Source organism: Aethina tumida, chromosome 3 (genome assembly GCF_024364675.1).
Source record: "Aethina tumida isolate Nest 87 chromosome 3, icAetTumi1.1, whole genome shotgun sequence".
Classification (NCBI taxonomy): domain Eukaryota; kingdom Metazoa; phylum Arthropoda; class Insecta; order Coleoptera; family Nitidulidae; genus Aethina; species Aethina tumida.
This window is the reverse complement of record NC_065437.1, coordinates 15,701,167-15,718,292: the sequence shown is the minus strand read 5'-3', so window position 1 is coordinate 15,718,292 and position 17,126 is coordinate 15,701,167. Positions and strand designations below refer to the sequence as shown.

The window sequence follows — 17,126 nt, the reverse complement described above, 5'->3', positions numbered from 1 at the left end:
ATAATGGCTATTATTTAAATTTTTTAAATAAAACGTAGTGTATCTAGTTGAGAGTAACATTAAGCCAATATAAGAACAAATAGATGTAAAACAGCGAATCAAAATCAGGTTTATCAGTGCCTTTTATGCATGCCCTGTTAACATAAAAAAGAAGTTATGCGCGTACGGTAAACTAATATCACCGTAAACATCTAATAATGACACCGTTAAAATAATCAAAACGTATGGGTTTAAAGGGAGGGCCAATAACATAAAGATCATGACGGCACCGAGGAGCTTTAGAAAATAGAATGTCAACGTGAAACTGCTCCCCGGTAATATGCCATATCATCAAACTGCGGAACCTCTACAACGCTCATACGAATCTGGTTGAGCACAGCGGCAGACAATGAAAATCGTAAAGAAAGCTTTATTTTAACTTAATTTAAAACTAATTGCGTTCCTGCGGCCAATTGATAGTCCAAATTTCATTTGCATACTTTGGTATTATATGCGTCCTTGTTATGCTTAATTGAAACATTAATTTTTGATTTGTTCCCTTTTGACTCATTGCACTGTATTATTGCAATTTTTTTACAGTGAATACGTTTTTATTATTTTATGCACAAATATAAGTTAATTTTGCCCCATCAGTTTTAATACCAATTTTGCCTTGTTTGAATTGTGTTTATATTGGATTATATATTTTGTATTGCTTGCTGACAATTCAATCCGATAAATTTTTCCAGAGTTGAGGATTAAAAAAACTCTAATAATCTCTCGTTTAATGTGAACATGTGGCACGTTTTTTAAAACGCGGCATGTATTTACATCAATTTCGCATGTTCTGTAACTTATGTAAATACTAATTTTTGTGCCTTTAAAAAAATATTCCATATTCTTGTTTGTGTAACCTTTTGTAATTTGTTTGTCATGTGTCTGTAAAATAGGAAAATTTACTTTGTAGATAAGTTATTCGAATATGTAGCATTTTTTTAATACCAATAAACGTGAATACACACATTTTTTTGTTAAATAGAATTAAGTAATTGACCAATTATCCAATGTTTGGATTCAAATTGAAGATGTATATATTTATAATAAAAAATGTTATATTTACCTAACTTTGTATAAATGTCCATAAATTTTGTATAAAAATGGCGAATGCGCTGACTTTAAGTATGTTGCTTACATTTGTATATTTATCACATTCTTCATACGTTAATACTGAATATCTTAGAAACGGATGTATATTAATCAATAGTACTTTTTTTCCTTTAAATTTTATAAGGAAGATGAAAGCTTATAAGTTCGTAGTAAAATATTCTGTGAAGTAGAGAAGAGGAAAATTAGATTGAATTCCAAATGTGTATTTTCGGATAACACATATCAAATTTAAACACGAATAGTATACGAAAATGTCAGAAAAAAATTGTAATTTGATAATTCTAAATTTTTATACCAATTTTTGTCGTTAATTTTAATTTCTAATTAAATATAAACTTTTTGTAGGATTTAGTTTTGGAAATGGTTTATTTTTCATTTTTTGGGATTAAAACGACTGTGTTGGTGGTGAGTTTGTTAATGCTTGCATGATTGGTGATTGGATCGATGTGTGATTAGGAAGTGATTGCTGCGTGATTGGTGCGTGATCTGTGCGTGACTAGCGCAAGGTTGGGGTATGATTGGTATGTGACTGCTGAGTGGTCGATGCATGATCGATGCACGATTGTGCATAATGGGTGCATGATTCGTGCGTGATTGGTGCATAATTGGTGCATGATTGGTAAGTGATTGGTGCGTGATCGTTGAATAATTGGTGCGTGATCAGTGGTTAATAATTAATCATATTAAAAATAAATTAAATGTGTTATAAAATATTGTGAATAAGTTTTTGTTAGAAATAAAATACAAATTAACGTAAAGACTGATGAATCCGACTTGCTCTCTTAGTTGTTGCATATCCTGTTATTTTATTATAATAGTTTTATAACCATATATTTTTGCTTAATTTAATATTAAATACATTGTTTATTTCAATTTAATAATGAATTTAATTTATATTTTGTTTGTATATAAACTCTGGAAATAATTGAGTTTTTAGAAGAATGGAAGCTTTTTATTCATTAAAAATATAAATCTAATTTGATAAGCTAATGTATTGAACATTTTATGAAAAAAGAAATAAAAACTTAAATTTAATTCAAAATAATTAAAGTTAAAAAGTATATGTGAAATCCGTTTTTGTTAATACTTTTATCTTCTGTTCGTGCTTTTTCAGAGTAAAACTGATTTAACTAACTCATAACAAAATATTCTGTTTATATAATAATTCTGAAAAATGTTTCTAAATGTTGTCACACTGAACGATAATTTACTGTCTAATAAATAATATAAACTTAACCCGATACATAGAATTTTCTGCAACCAACTATAAACTATGAACACGTTTATAAAAAAATGTCCTTTTCTTGAGCAGACAATTCACAACCGTAGAATATCGAACATCAGTCCTCAAGCGAATAAATTTCGCATGGCTGGCAACAGATATAACATTTTATTAGCCGAATATAACAATAAATCACGCGTTGAAAAAGTCCGAAAATATGTGCTATTGTGACATTCGAGCAAGTTATGAAGAAATAACTATTAAATCATAACCCATTATGTCGCACAAGCGCAAAGCGACACGTATCCTTAAATGCAAGCGATTCGAGCTTTACGATTCAGTGTTCGCCGGTTACTTCGCTGAAGTTGTTCGCGCACCGGATCTCCCGCAGAACTTTCCAAACGACTTCGCCGATCGTGCGGCTCGTTCACGCCAGTGTGCCGGAGGATTCTCCACCGTTTTACCGCTTTTGCGCCACCGACGACGGAACGAAGATGCGTCGCAAATAGCTTCCACATTCGGTCCATCGGCCGCATCCAGATTTCAAATTTAAATTGTCGACGATCGGATAAATATTTAACTGCATATGCCCGTTGACCGGTGGAATCGCCGTAGGAATTGTGTGGTGGAAATTGTGTTAGTTGACCGTAGCTATTTATTATTGGATGTGTGAAAATTCGGCGTTCGATTGCGCTTAATCGAGTTACATTGCGAACATGTGGCTTCTGTTTCTCTTCGGATTGCTGGTGGTGGTGGCCGCTGGTCGCGAGTCTTACGAGCGAATAGGTAAGCCAAAGGCCCATTAATCACATTAATATATGCATGGCCGACGACTGGATGTTCGTAGATACTTTGAAATATAAAAACAAATGGAGATAGGTGTTTACATCGTTAATTGTTATTTAACTTATTTCAGCTACGCACGCGACATTAATTATCATATTTAGATTTATTTCAAAAGATAAATTGTATCTTCCAATTAGCGGTCGTTCTAATTTTAATTTTTTATTTTATTAGGCCTTTATTAGTTTATTTTATCTGAATAGAAAAAAAATTAAAAAATATCAATACTTAAAACTGTAAATTAAAATATTATTTTTTGATAAATTATTGTAGTAGTATTGCTTTAAATATTTAATTTGTTGCGCCTGAAAATTTGCATTTATGCATGTTAAAAATATAAATTAATAATTTTAATACCTACTTTTATTTAATGTTTCTAAATATTTGACCAAATTGGTAAATGATTTTTATGATTTTAAACTCTTTTGTTGTTTTATTACACATGATTTTATTGTTAATTTTTCATTTGATTTTAGCTATTCAATTTTATTTTATACTGAAATATTCCAACTGTCATTATTTTTTTTTTATATATAGAAAATTCAAATTAAAGCAATTTTATTTGTAGTTTATTTTACGTTCAGCTACTATTATAAAATGTTTAATAAAAAAATATGCTAACTATGTATTTATATTGCATTTTAATTTTTTATAATTTTAATCTTGCGTTGCAGCAAGAAATATATGAACATATTTAAATATTAACTTTTTATCAGATTTAAAATTTACTGTAACTATTACCTTTATTCTTTTTTTTCAAAATTTTATTTATGCATGTAACACTTAACTATTAAATATAAATTATTTTTTTTAATAATATTTATATCATATTTTTTACTATTATATTTAGATTTTTATATGTAGTATAAAATTATCTGCAAATATTTTATTTCTCGCAATATAAATAACAAACATTTAAATACAAAAATAAATAACATGTAAAATAAATATGTAATAGATTTTTAAAAATGCAATAATATAAAAATAAAATATTTTAAAAATTTTCAATTAATTTCAGTACGCATACTGCTGAAATTTTCTCTTAAAAGTTATTTTATTTTTATATTTAAATTTTTTGTACCGGTTAAATAAAAATATTATATCAACACTAAATTACACGTACATGTTGTTAAAATTAAACACAAGTTCAAGAAAGATGGTCATCGAAATTCTAATACGATTTTTTACCATTCCCTTCATAAATGCGTGTCTAATCAAAATTTATATTATTAACTGACTGATTAGGACACTGTTGAGTTAAGTAGAAATATTTCAGGAGTGATCTTTTAATATGTGAAAAAATCTATCCTTCACTGTGGGTTTTTTGTGTTACATTTCTTTCTTCATTTTAAAATTTTTTTCCTTGATAAAATGTATCAAAGCTTTCGGAAATTGCAATAACACTTGCGTACTCTTTTAATTAACTCAACTTTGACCAACTCGGAATTTAAAAGTAAATATATCTATAAATAATTAATTAATGCATTAAAATAATTTTGTATGTATACGAAGATTGTAAACCAAAAAATATTTCCCCAACGTTAATATTTGTTATTAATTAATTACGCTGGCGCGATACAGTTATTACAGTAAAACCTGTTGTGGGATTTTCTAATTAAATAAACTAGTTGATTAAATGAATGGCAAATTGCGGCTGGTTTAATTAAAAGTCTGAAAAATAATTATATGTAGTTATTTCAGTTATTATACTGATTACCGAGTAAAAACAATCAAGAAATACACAATAATTGGTACAGTTACATAAATTAAACAATTATTTAACGGTAGAAAATTGCTCGTCTTGTCATTATTTTCCTGTAATATTATTCTGAATTATTAAAATGTGATTTATCTGTTTTTTACGTAGAAGTATGCAACACCTTATTATTTTTAATAATTAATTTTTCAGTCCAATTAGATTTTGAATAAAATATTTCCATTTCTTGAAGTTGCAGCAAAGAACGCAATCTTCGATAATCACCCTAATTATCATTTGTGATTGTTCAATGAAAAAGGATAATTATTCTTTTGGAACGACCATTTAAACGTTAAAACCAAATAAATTCGAGCTTTTATCCCAAATTGTCACTTGGGAGACAAGTTTTAAGTTTTGTAAATAATTGTACTTGCTTTTAACCTTCTGGGTTGTTCTAAACTGTTAGTTTTTAGTTACTATTTTTACCACTTCGAGGAATATAAGGTGTTGGAGTGTGAGAATGTAGTATGTCTAAAAAACAAGATGAACATTAGTCTGCAAATAAACGGTTCCACAGATATAAAAATAATCCTTTCTTTTTGAAGCATTAGTGTATTTTTCTTGACTTGACAAAACGAAGTATAACACGGCCTAAAGTATGAACAAATGACTAGTTTCGGAGATGTTGGAGATTTATTTTTGTACCATATCAGTGTCTTCTTTGCCTGTCTGTTGTTATAATTACATGTTATAATTGCATATTACAAGTAGGAAAATGGATGTAGTTGTCCAGGATAGGATATTACTAAATTTTTGCCAAAAAAAGCAAAAATAATCAAAAAAGCACATTTATTTGACAAAAAAATACCCTTATAGTTTATCACACATTTTTTAACATCCTATATTTCTTCGTTTCAAATAATAAATATATAAAAGGATTTATCACAGGACATGAATAAGTTATAAAGGCGATGAATATTTAATGCTAAAACTTCTATTTCAAAATTTTTAATATCAGAAGGGAATTTAATAGAAATATTATAGTCAACAATATTTAATTATATTTTGCAATCTTACCGTTGTGTAAAATTAAATTTAACTTAGAAAATTCGATTTGTAACATCAACATGCAATATCAGTCTAGGATAGATGAAACTTGCAAAGAAAACTTATTCAATCTTACTTTATTCCGCGTCCGAAAGTTTCGACAGAACTATGGATTTTAGTATTTTTTATTTCATACAAACATCCAGCCCTTAGCCGTTGCAACCCTTCGTTATGCGAATTTAAATTTCGGACAGAAATTGTTTAAGTAAATATGCGTTTTATGTTTGCGTGTTTTATTAAGGAAGATTATGTTTCTTATAATTCGGGGGAAATTTTACGACTTCATTTAGCTTTATTTAGGCGTTTCGTACCGTGTTTACGGTTTAATATAACTTCAAACTGTTCATATATGTAGATATTCCGTTTCTACCTTTGCTTTGTCGGAATATTACTACTTATATTTTAATTGCTAGACGTGGTTTCATAAAGTTTCGTCCGACACTAAATGTTTTATTTTATTAGAGACTACGGCTAATTAAAATAGGCGAATTAATATGTAACAGGTTTAGTGAATTTTTTAGATTGGAACGTAATTAACTAGCGGAGAACAATATGGATTTTTCTTATTTTACAACCGTTGGGGGAATAAAATTGCCATACTTCGAGAATATTTATTTCTCCAAGGAGATGTTCGGGAACAGATTTCAGAATTTAAAATAGAATTATTGCCGCGACCCTCCCACTTTTTTCACGATTACAAACTAAGCCGACAAATACGACCGACGACGTTAATTGACATCGATTTTCAAAGGCAAATAAATAAAAAAAGTGTGTTAATTATCTTGGTAGTGAGTTAAACGCTTATAGTGTTCGGTTTTAAAGGGGCACGAATGGCGCAGAAGTTTTGACGGTATTATCTTTGCACAATCTAAAAGCTTGATCCGGAGCAGTTAAGTGTGTAAAGTAGCACCTCCCAAAATATACATTCCGCTCGTGTTTAGGATCCCGCAATAATATAGAGGGGAAAATTAGAAATTAGACGGTGAAATATTAAAACACCCTAAGCGCTTTCACACTCCGAGCCGGGATGAAGTCACAATACGACTTCAATATAATATTTGGATGGTACATTACGAAGAATCGAATTTTTTATGCGGCTTACAATTGGATATTTCCCACCTGCTGAAAACCAAGCTCCAACATAACGTAAAAAATCGGTTTATCAGAATGCATTAGGTTCTCCAATTTTCGATATAAATCTCAAACTTGCTTATCTGGCTCTTTCCCTTCCCCAATATGAGCAGGCTCAACAAGCGACCTTTCTGTCACGATTACAACTTGGATAGAGGTTAGTTAATTAAACTCCATTATCTACATACAGGATACTAATCTAGTTGTTACACAACCAACTGTTTACTGTACCCATTTGTTGTTTTCAAGGAAATAACAATCATTAGAGGGCACGATTACACAGTCGTGGGCAGGCAATTAAAAACACTATTTTAAACTCCATAAGAATGTTAAACATTCTATAATTTAATGTAACAAATGCGATATATATATATAAATTCAAAATAAATAAAAATTATAATAATTTGGGTGTTGGGTATATAGACCAGATTGGCAACAGATTTAAGTTTCTAGAGCGTAGTTTTGTTAGGTTGATAATGAATTTTGATATCTATTAAAATCTAGAAAATTATAAAAAAATTAATTTTGATGTTATCTCTACTAGTAAATTATTTTAGCTATAATTTTTATTTAACACTTATCTTTAACTATAATATTCTTTTTTTAAATTATGTTATATATGTTATATAATCTAACATACATAATCTTCAAGCTATCACGTTTTTAGTAGATTTCTCTTGTACATCTGGAGTCAAACGAACCCGCTTCCACTAAACGTCTTTTCACAGTTTTTTAATTGATTTCTTCCAATAATTAAATAATTATAATAAGCAATATAGTTATAAAAGCAACAGTTAGTAAATAATCTATTTAAATTCACAGAGAGTAAAAAGTTAAAGTTTTGCCGTTGAAAATTAAAAAATTAAATATCTATATTATACAGGGTGTCCCAGAATATGTGGGCAATCTTCCGGATTCAGATAGGACACATAAAATAAATAAATCGATTGTTTTTAAATAACTTATAAAGTCCAACTGAATAATTTTTTAATACGATAGCTTATTTAGTTTGTCAGTGACGGACTACTTCCAACATATTTATGTTATTTTTGTGACACCCTGTATGATAAAGGTACGACAATAATATTTTTGAACAGCATAAACCTTAAATTAAAAAAGGTACTTTTGATCGACATCGATAAAATGAACCGTTTATGAAAAAAAAAAAAGGTTTTGTACAATATGGTTTTTATTGAATTATTTTGTATGTCGTTTCAACATGATTTCTTTAAAACTTGAATATTGTTGAACCCTGCACAATGCCCAACATTAATTCGTAGTTCGTCACAATGACAATAAATTTATTTGCAATAAATGTTCTCAATTGTCTATTGGATTGTTATAAATAAGTTCAGAGACATTATAACGTGGTTTGCAACAATAAATGTTTTAAATACAATTGTGCTGTGACAACTAACTTTTTCTTAATTGTGCAATCTATTTAAGATTGTATTTCCCACAAATTAAAAAAAATAAGCTATATACTGACTATTAAGTTTATTTAAATAACATGAGTATACATGTATATATATTAAATAATCTTGTATAACTCAAGATTATATCGAACGCCCTTTAAATGATAAAAAGCAGGTTTGAGGTGGTGCGCAAACCTGGGCCGATTTGAATTTCAAACATCGGAGCTTTTTGATGTCCTTTATATTAATTCAGCCAATTTAACCGAAAAGATGCGATGAACGTAAACTTTTCGGGCCTATACATCCGCCCTGCTTATTTGTTATTCTGATTCGGCGTAAGCGTTTTATCTAAACCGAAAAATCTGTTCACCGTGTTGATTTATTGCCGGCGAATATTTAATAGAGATTGGGGCGACAGGTTCGACAAAAGCCTCGAATTTTTAGGACGAGAAGTAAAATTTTTCGTTTTGCGTTCACTACGTTTTGCCATTCAATCCCCTTTTGGCATTTTTATTCTAGTTTTAACGAGACACTATCCAGTTTGAATTTAATCATCACAAATTTGTAAAATCAGAGAGCAAAGCTAGGTAAATGTGAAACACAAATACATTTGATGCGTTTGAAGTTTCCGTTTTGAATGGAAACACGAAGAAAAATAATCTTAATTCGAGAACCCAAACAGTCTGGAGTTCCTCGGCAGAACAAACAAGTCACTTTAATTATATTCGGAACCAAAATCTACATTTTTAATACAAATACACGGAGCCTGGGGCCTTTAGAAACGGAAATAATTCCCGATGAGACTGAGGCATACATTCATCTTGCTCGAGGTCGCTTGATACATAAATTATTTTCATTATGAGAATTCCCGCTTCCCGCGAAACACTGAATAAACTTTTAACCACGTATCTTAATGTAGTTAGGTGTTGATACTGAAAGTGAACTAAAAACAATCTAAACAAACCCAATCTTAATTATTCATGAATGCCTGGTGTACTTTAAAGAAACAGTTCAAATTCAGACTCCCCGCAACTTTCCTTAAACTTTTCAATGGAATTAAAATTTTGAATTCCTGTCAAAATGTTTGCAAAGTAACAATTTATTAATATTACATTTTGAGTAATAAATTTAATATGAACAAGAAAGTATACCCTAATAAATTATATTATGTTTGCCCATATCAAGAATCTAAGTACTGGAATGTATGCTTATTCATGGCTATGTGGGGAATGTTTGTAATTCAATTTAGGTGGCTATTCAATAATAAGTTGTTACTGCTGGTAGTTTACTGAAATATTATCTTTAATCTATTTGTATGAATTACCATAATTACATGCATGCACCACACCAATAATAATTGATTATCATTATTTATTAAAAAATAGGTTTATATATATAATATTGTTTTACTAAAAAAATTAAGATTAGCAAAATTTGATGTTTATATAAAATAAAAATTTGAACTTAATATGGGGTATTTTAAATTCTATTATGAATAACAGCCTCACATTATCTGTACATTCTCCTAAATTTCGAGTAGAAGACGCACCACGTGGTCACCTAAACCTCTCCCAAGAATGTCCGAGATATGTATTGGGTTAAGTTCAGGATTGCGAGCAGGCTAAGCCATAGTATTAATCCCAACGTCAGTAAGATAATTTCGGACACCATGGGCTGTATGTGGTCATGCATCCTACATTAATAAAAAATTTTGACCTATAAAAGAAGCATATGGCACGACATGTTCTTTTAGAGTGTCCAATATGTAACGCTCAGTATTAAGGTTTCCATTTTTTATCACCACCAACAAATGACTCCTCACATAATAATTGAGTCCCACCAAATAAGGTGGTAATTCGAAGTTACATTGAGCATACTTGTCTTACTTAAAAGCCTCAAAAAACGATCTTGAACAGAAATTGTAGCACGATTTCTACCCTGATTTGGTCTCCTAGTATGATTACTAGTTTTCATGTACCGTTGTCATTTACGGGAACCGCTTGGGCCCACATTAGTTAAATTTCTAGATTGTTGTTGCATATTAACAATTAACAAAAATTAAAAAGAAAATGTGGATGATAAATGAGTTGTAACGAAACGGCGTTCTGTGGTAATAGTTTAACCTGATGTACTAATTTACCAAAAGCTAAATATTCCAAATAACAAAAAAAACACCTTGTAAAAACGTTTATACACTTTTTCAAAGTCATATACGAGGGTGTTTCAAAGTTAATACAAACAATGTACTATTTACTTAAATAGAAAAATTTATTTACAAAATCATAGGTGATGCGTTAATTTCTTGGAACAGTGTATATTACAATAACATGTTGAATTACAGAAAAAATAAAATTGAAGTCATCTGTCAGAAAAATGGAAAATAATAACAAGCATTATGTTAGAGCAACTAGGTTGATATTAATTATTCTTGAAAATGTTTGTAACAAAGGACACTTAATCCACGATAAATAAAAGACGAGGTATATAACACAAATATATGTACAAAAGCTTAAGTTAAAAATTGCGTGTGACTCCGTAAGATTTTAATAAATCATTCACTTTAACCGTTGGTATGGAAAAAAAACTTCATTCATATTTAATGGTCTCTCTAATCTAGATGTTCATAATACTTATAAAAACTACGTTATTAAAAGCAATGGTAATATAATAAAATTGGAGCTCGAAGTCATAAAACCGATAGAAGGAGGCGATAATTATAGAGACATTAAACCAAACTTACGGCTTTCGAACAAGAAAAATGGGGAATCAATAGATCCACCCTTACTTACAAAACAATAAAACTGGGATGAAGTTAATTGCTTCATTTGAATTATCCATTGTTCTAATTACAAGGAGGTTTATTTTTTAAGTTTTTATTATTAATTAGTAATTTCAAGCCGTATTTGTATTATTCAACGGTAATAAACAAAAGGTACTGCAAAGCAAATATACAACCCCATTTAACCACGACTTCGCATAATGGCAAACGATTGTGTGCCCCGATTACCACGCACTCAAGTAAAGTAAAACAAACACCATTAATAGTAATTAATAAATTGAACTAAATCAAAATACTTGTGACCGACCCTAACTCAATGCCTCTTTGTTTAACGTTCAGGCAAAGATTGATGTTAAGAAGCCAGTTAAATAATTCATTAAAATCATTTAAATCAAGCAACCTATCGACAGTCGTGCACGTGGCTGTTCGAAAATTAATTGTACCGTAAGGGTGCAAGCAGAGATTTGAGCGTGTGTGTTGCTCGTGCTCAGAGGTGACGTCAATTATTCCATTACCAAATTGGTTGCGGCTTTGTGGGTCTGATAAGCCGGCCGCAAGTGTATGGGGGCGGAATAAATATTTTAACACCCATTCAATTCCTCAGAAGGAACCGTTTAAATCTTAAGGTTTGTTAAAAATAATGGGAGGGGGGTGGCAGATTTGTGTTTGGTAACTTTGTACGTTCCAACTGTCGGAGTAATTTGAGGGAAGCGTGTAGTTTCGGAATTGATTTTACCGGCGCTCGAATTTAATTTACGGACATAATTACACCTTGACATATTCAGTAAATTATAACGAATAACTGCGTAGCGTAACAAATTAATGTTGAATACTTTAAGGACCTAGATACTAACTTATTATTTAAAGTCTGACAAAGGGTTGACCGCATGGGAATGGTTCAAGTTCAGAAATATTAGCTTTTATGCTTGAATACCATCTCTAGATAAATGGACAGAACAGTAAATATATTATTCAAGTTGTTAGGGACTCACTCTTACATTACACGAAATTTTGGGTGTAATTGTACAGTTGACAGTTTATCATAATTCATAATTAGTACTTGGGAACTTCTGTCAAAAGGTCATTCAAAATGATTCTAATTATAAGTTAGTTGTAATTTTAGGCTAAAGTTAATTTAATTTTATTTTTTTTTAATTAACTAGATGTAGTAATTTCAATGAGAAAGAAAGAAGAAGATATTTGGTAAACTTATCTTGCAAACAAGTAATTGCACAAAAAATAGGGAGCAATTATCACTTATGAAAAATAATGTTCATGTTTGTTTTTCTTCCATTACAATACAAAACAAATGAAAAACACTTTTATATCACATTCATTACTTCCACAATTATTGATTTATACAATGGTTTAACTAATGTCTACCAACAGTTTGGAAATGATAAAACTTTATCAAAGAAAAGTTTATTTCCACTTGATGAGTTTTTTCGTGTAAACTAGTGTTATCAGCGTTTTTATTTTTGTAATTTTACGTTGGTTTGTTGTCCTTTATCTTCACAAATATTTTAAATTTTCATCGCCCCTAGACTACAATTTGTCACTTCCAACGCCCCCGAGACAAAAGGTAGGGAAAACAAATTAAACCGTTGGGACAAAGAAAACAAAACGAACTACAATAAATTCCCGACAAAAAATGCAAAATCAAGATCAAGATTTTCTAAACAGTGTAAATATTCGGAAACAAAATAACCATGTATTATTGCAATTCAAGTTAACAAATTACTTCAATTATCAGAAAATTATTACATTTAAATAAAAATTGCAGGACTACATTATAACGTCTAGTCACGCAAAAGCTGCAATTTTTTTTTGAATGTTTTCTATACCCAATATTTATCTGAAATTACATATAATTAGTAAATTTTTCATTGAGCGTAATTGGCACTCTGTTCATCTTGCTTAATGTAGGCATAAAATTGCTATGGATGTAAAATGCCCTTTATATCATTTGTCACGGCAGCCAACATAATTTCGGGCAATTTCGATACAATTTCGTAAATGGAAATCGTGAACATTTAGTTTTTTTATCATAATTATTCCTTATCTCAAATCGTAGAAAAAAAAACAGTCTTCTTTAAACGTCTTACACGTTTTGTATATTCTCAGCGAGGCAATTATTGAAAATCCATTTCCTTCTCGGCGTCAAACGTTCATACAAAATTAGCCCCGTAATTAATTTCAGTCACTCGGTATTTCAGTCTCTTAATAGGAAACGGGGCCGATTTGATATGGCGTGTAATGTGCTCTAAGTAAGTAAGTAAGTGCTCTAATATTTACCGTCGAGTTAATCAACACGTCAAGTTCCCGACTAATAAAATATTAATATGAAATATTTTATGAATAATGGTATTGCGTGCCATAATTTTCGGGTAAAGGGTTAAAAAAGTGATCGTAATCGCCTAACGATATTATAGCTGTTTTATTTATTTATTAATATCCAGAAAACCTACCTAATAATTAATAATTATTAATTATAATTGTTGTTTTACATGAATATACAGAGTGGACATAAGTATAGTACTTTTTTATTTTTTAATGGAACAAAATTTGCAACTTTTAACTTTATAGTCTGACATTGCTCTATGTGAATTTAAAACAATTGTTTACTAACTATCTTTTGTTAATTATTATTTAATTATTGGTTAAAGTGAAACTGCAAGAACAATTATAATTCAGTGTTACCCAGATCGACAGAAACAAGCGAAGTTGGCCAAGAGTTAACGACTAAAAAGTCAATCGTTTATCGTATTACAAAAAAATTAGAAAAACCAATCAAGTTAATCGATAACTGGATAATTAGATTATCAAAAAATCTTACTGTCAAATGAAATTAAAACGAAATAGAGGAAATAGAACTTACTGAAACTAGCTCAAGGACTAAAAGAAGATGGTTAATGGAAAAGAGTGTAAAAAGTGATGGTACTGATTATATTAAACATTAAGCACTATACAACTTTTCTGGCGTAGGCCCTCTTAGACTTATTTATGTACTGTTTCAACAATAAATTGCTTCCATAGACTGAAGAAATGATGCGTTTAATAAATGTGTTTCAACATGAAAACGATTTTAAACACAAACTGAAAATTGTGACGGACTGGTTAAAAGGCCAAAGCAGCGGTGATTTGTCTTACTTGTCCCAATCTCCAGACATCAACCCTATGATCAAAATGATAACCAACTTCGACATAAAAATTATACAAATTTAAACGAACTCTTCTCAGCAATTCAAGAAAATTACAAAGGTTACTTTGTTAATTAGTAAATAAAAATGTTCTTCAAAATTTATATTTATGTCCAGGTCAATTCATAAAATGCAATAAGAATATAGTAGTTTTCATTATTTTGCATAAACCATGAACAGAAACTTAATATTATTTTTATATCTCTTATTAAATAAGAAATATCTAAATTTTGAAATGTTGCTATAAAGATGACCATTACTGTTGACGCATTGTCTGGATATACATTTAGCATAAAGTTAGCTATTTATTACGACGAGATTTCGGCGGCTTCAACTTTCGTGTAAAATTTCAGGGAACTTTCGCTAAGATTTTAATCTGCATTTTACATTAAGAATAATGTTCGTCGCTTATTTTGTTTGTACCTGAATGTCGACTTCAATGGATTTACATATTACTTGTTACCACGAAAACCCACAATGAAATAGATTAATTAAATATTATTTATGTTGTTTTTATTCATGACCCCAGACTGTTGTACTTTTTGTTTGTTGTTCGCCTGTTTTAGAATTTACTAAATGTTTACTCAACGTTTATATTCATTAAGTGTTAAGTTTCAGACGTGGGTCTTGGTTATGCATATTATTTAGAACTGAAAACTCATTAGCATAAACCTGTTAAATTATTAATTTTAATATAAATTGATCTAGTTAGCAATTAATGGACTGTTGGTACGGAGTTACGATTAATAATTGTTAGATCCACTGTATGCATATTTTACTCTGCACAATGTTTTGTTGCGGTGGATCTATTTAAGTCACTTTCAAACATGGACTGAATTAAATTACTAAAAATGTTGATGACTGCAGATAATATAAATTAAAATTTAATTAAACTGATGTCGCATGTCTATTAAATGACATTTGAACAAATGAGAATGTTTTCATAGCACTGTGGTGTTACAGAATGGCAATATAAAAGCGGTGTTTTAGCATACTTTGATCGATATATTTTATAGTACAATAAATACGTTATAAAAGTGTAATAAAACGGTAAGACTTTGAAGGTAATTTAAAATAGGTTATTAAGTATTGCAGTGAGCATTAAACACTTGTGCTCTTGAGTAAAATTCATGCAATTGTATATGCAAATTTATTTAAAAATCGCGATAATGTCATTATATACGCTGGGCATAATTTAATATGTGCATTCTGGTTATTGTTAAATCTGAATATTTAGCGGTTTTGTTGAAATATTGAACTTGTGGTTAAAACTCGGTTTATTTGTAACGAATCGGCTATTGATTTTTGATTAAAATGAATGATAATGTTACGAAATTAGGTAAATATTACGCTGTTTGGAACTTTTCAGCTATATTTATGCAATTTAGTAATGCAAGCAATTATGTGTTGTTCTTTTTTGACCACAACATTTCATATCATATATCAACAATAATTTATAATTACCGTTAAAAGTGCTACAATATTTTTGTGTGTATTTGTATTGTTGTAAGTAATTCACTGTAGTGTGTTTAACGTGCCCTTCAAAATAAATTGGCAGAAAAGAAGTTGATAAGACGGTAAGATAAGACCATAAATTACCCAGAGCTTCCTAAATGTATTGACCCTTATTTCTCCACGTCCTTTTTATTGACCACATCTTTAAAGCAAGGTTAAAAGCCAGTTTAATTTATCACATGGTATAAAAGATACAAGAAACATGGAAAAATATAATTTGTCAAGACTTAGTGTCACATTTATCTTATCACTTTTGATCAAAAACGCTTAATAGAGATATGTATATCAAAAGATTATCTAGAGACGATGGAATCTGGGAAAGCATAAATTTTGACGAGAATCTAATCTACCTAAAACTTTGCACAAAGTTGTTGCAACCTATTTACGGGCACTTGTTGAAACGAATAAACCAAGACGTAAACAGTATTTGTGTCACCGTTATGATTTCCAACCCGGCAAATATTTCATCGTGGCAAACTTTTTACAACCCCGCTGTAAACTCTTTTTATCTGATAAAAAGCAATTTTAGCGTGGCGCATATAATTCTTTTAGCGATAATCATATTCTCGGTGTGAAATGTCGTGCGAGATCTGATTTTGCATTGATGAAGTCGTTCTTTTGAATTTTCAACTTTCCAATGCTTCACGTTGATGGTGACCTCTAAAGTGTGGATACAAAATAACTTTTCAAAATGCGTTAAGCTTCGTTTATTGGAAAAGCAATTTGATGTGTCTGAGACCGGCAATAAAACACCGAAATGGGATCTAACTTATCTCATACATCCCTCATAATTTGATGTTATGAATTAGAAACGAGATTTAACATCAAAAATTAATAACCTCCATGGCGGTTCGCCGTTTACGTGAAATTTATTGTTTCTGGCTTATAATCTTTTATTTTCTAGCCTTAAGCACGGATGAAGGAGAACTAAGAGCCAGTTTACGGAATTAGTAAAAAAACAAGAGCAAAACGGTTTATGTGCAGTAAAAATTGGATTTTCTTGCTCACAATCAATGCTGTTGTGTTTAATCTCATTTCGTTGATTGCTTCCATTCTTAAAACTTTATACATT

The 17,126-nt window shown here is 30.0% G+C and overlaps 1 protein-coding gene across 1 annotated transcript in view; it reads left to right on the top strand.

Moving 5' to 3' along the window:
• Positions 1 to 2,755: 2,755 nt before the first annotated feature.
• The window catches only part of LOC109599987 (acid sphingomyelinase-like phosphodiesterase 3b), a 181,262-nt gene continuing 166,891 nt past the window's right edge, over positions 2,756 to 17,126 (top strand). Inside the window, exon 1 of the mRNA XM_049965430.1 lies at positions 2,756 to 3,154. Coding sequence (XP_049821387.1) covers positions 3,085 to 3,154 — 70 coding nt within the window. The 5' untranslated portion in view covers positions 2,756 to 3,084. The remainder of the gene's footprint in view (positions 3,155 to 17,126) is intronic.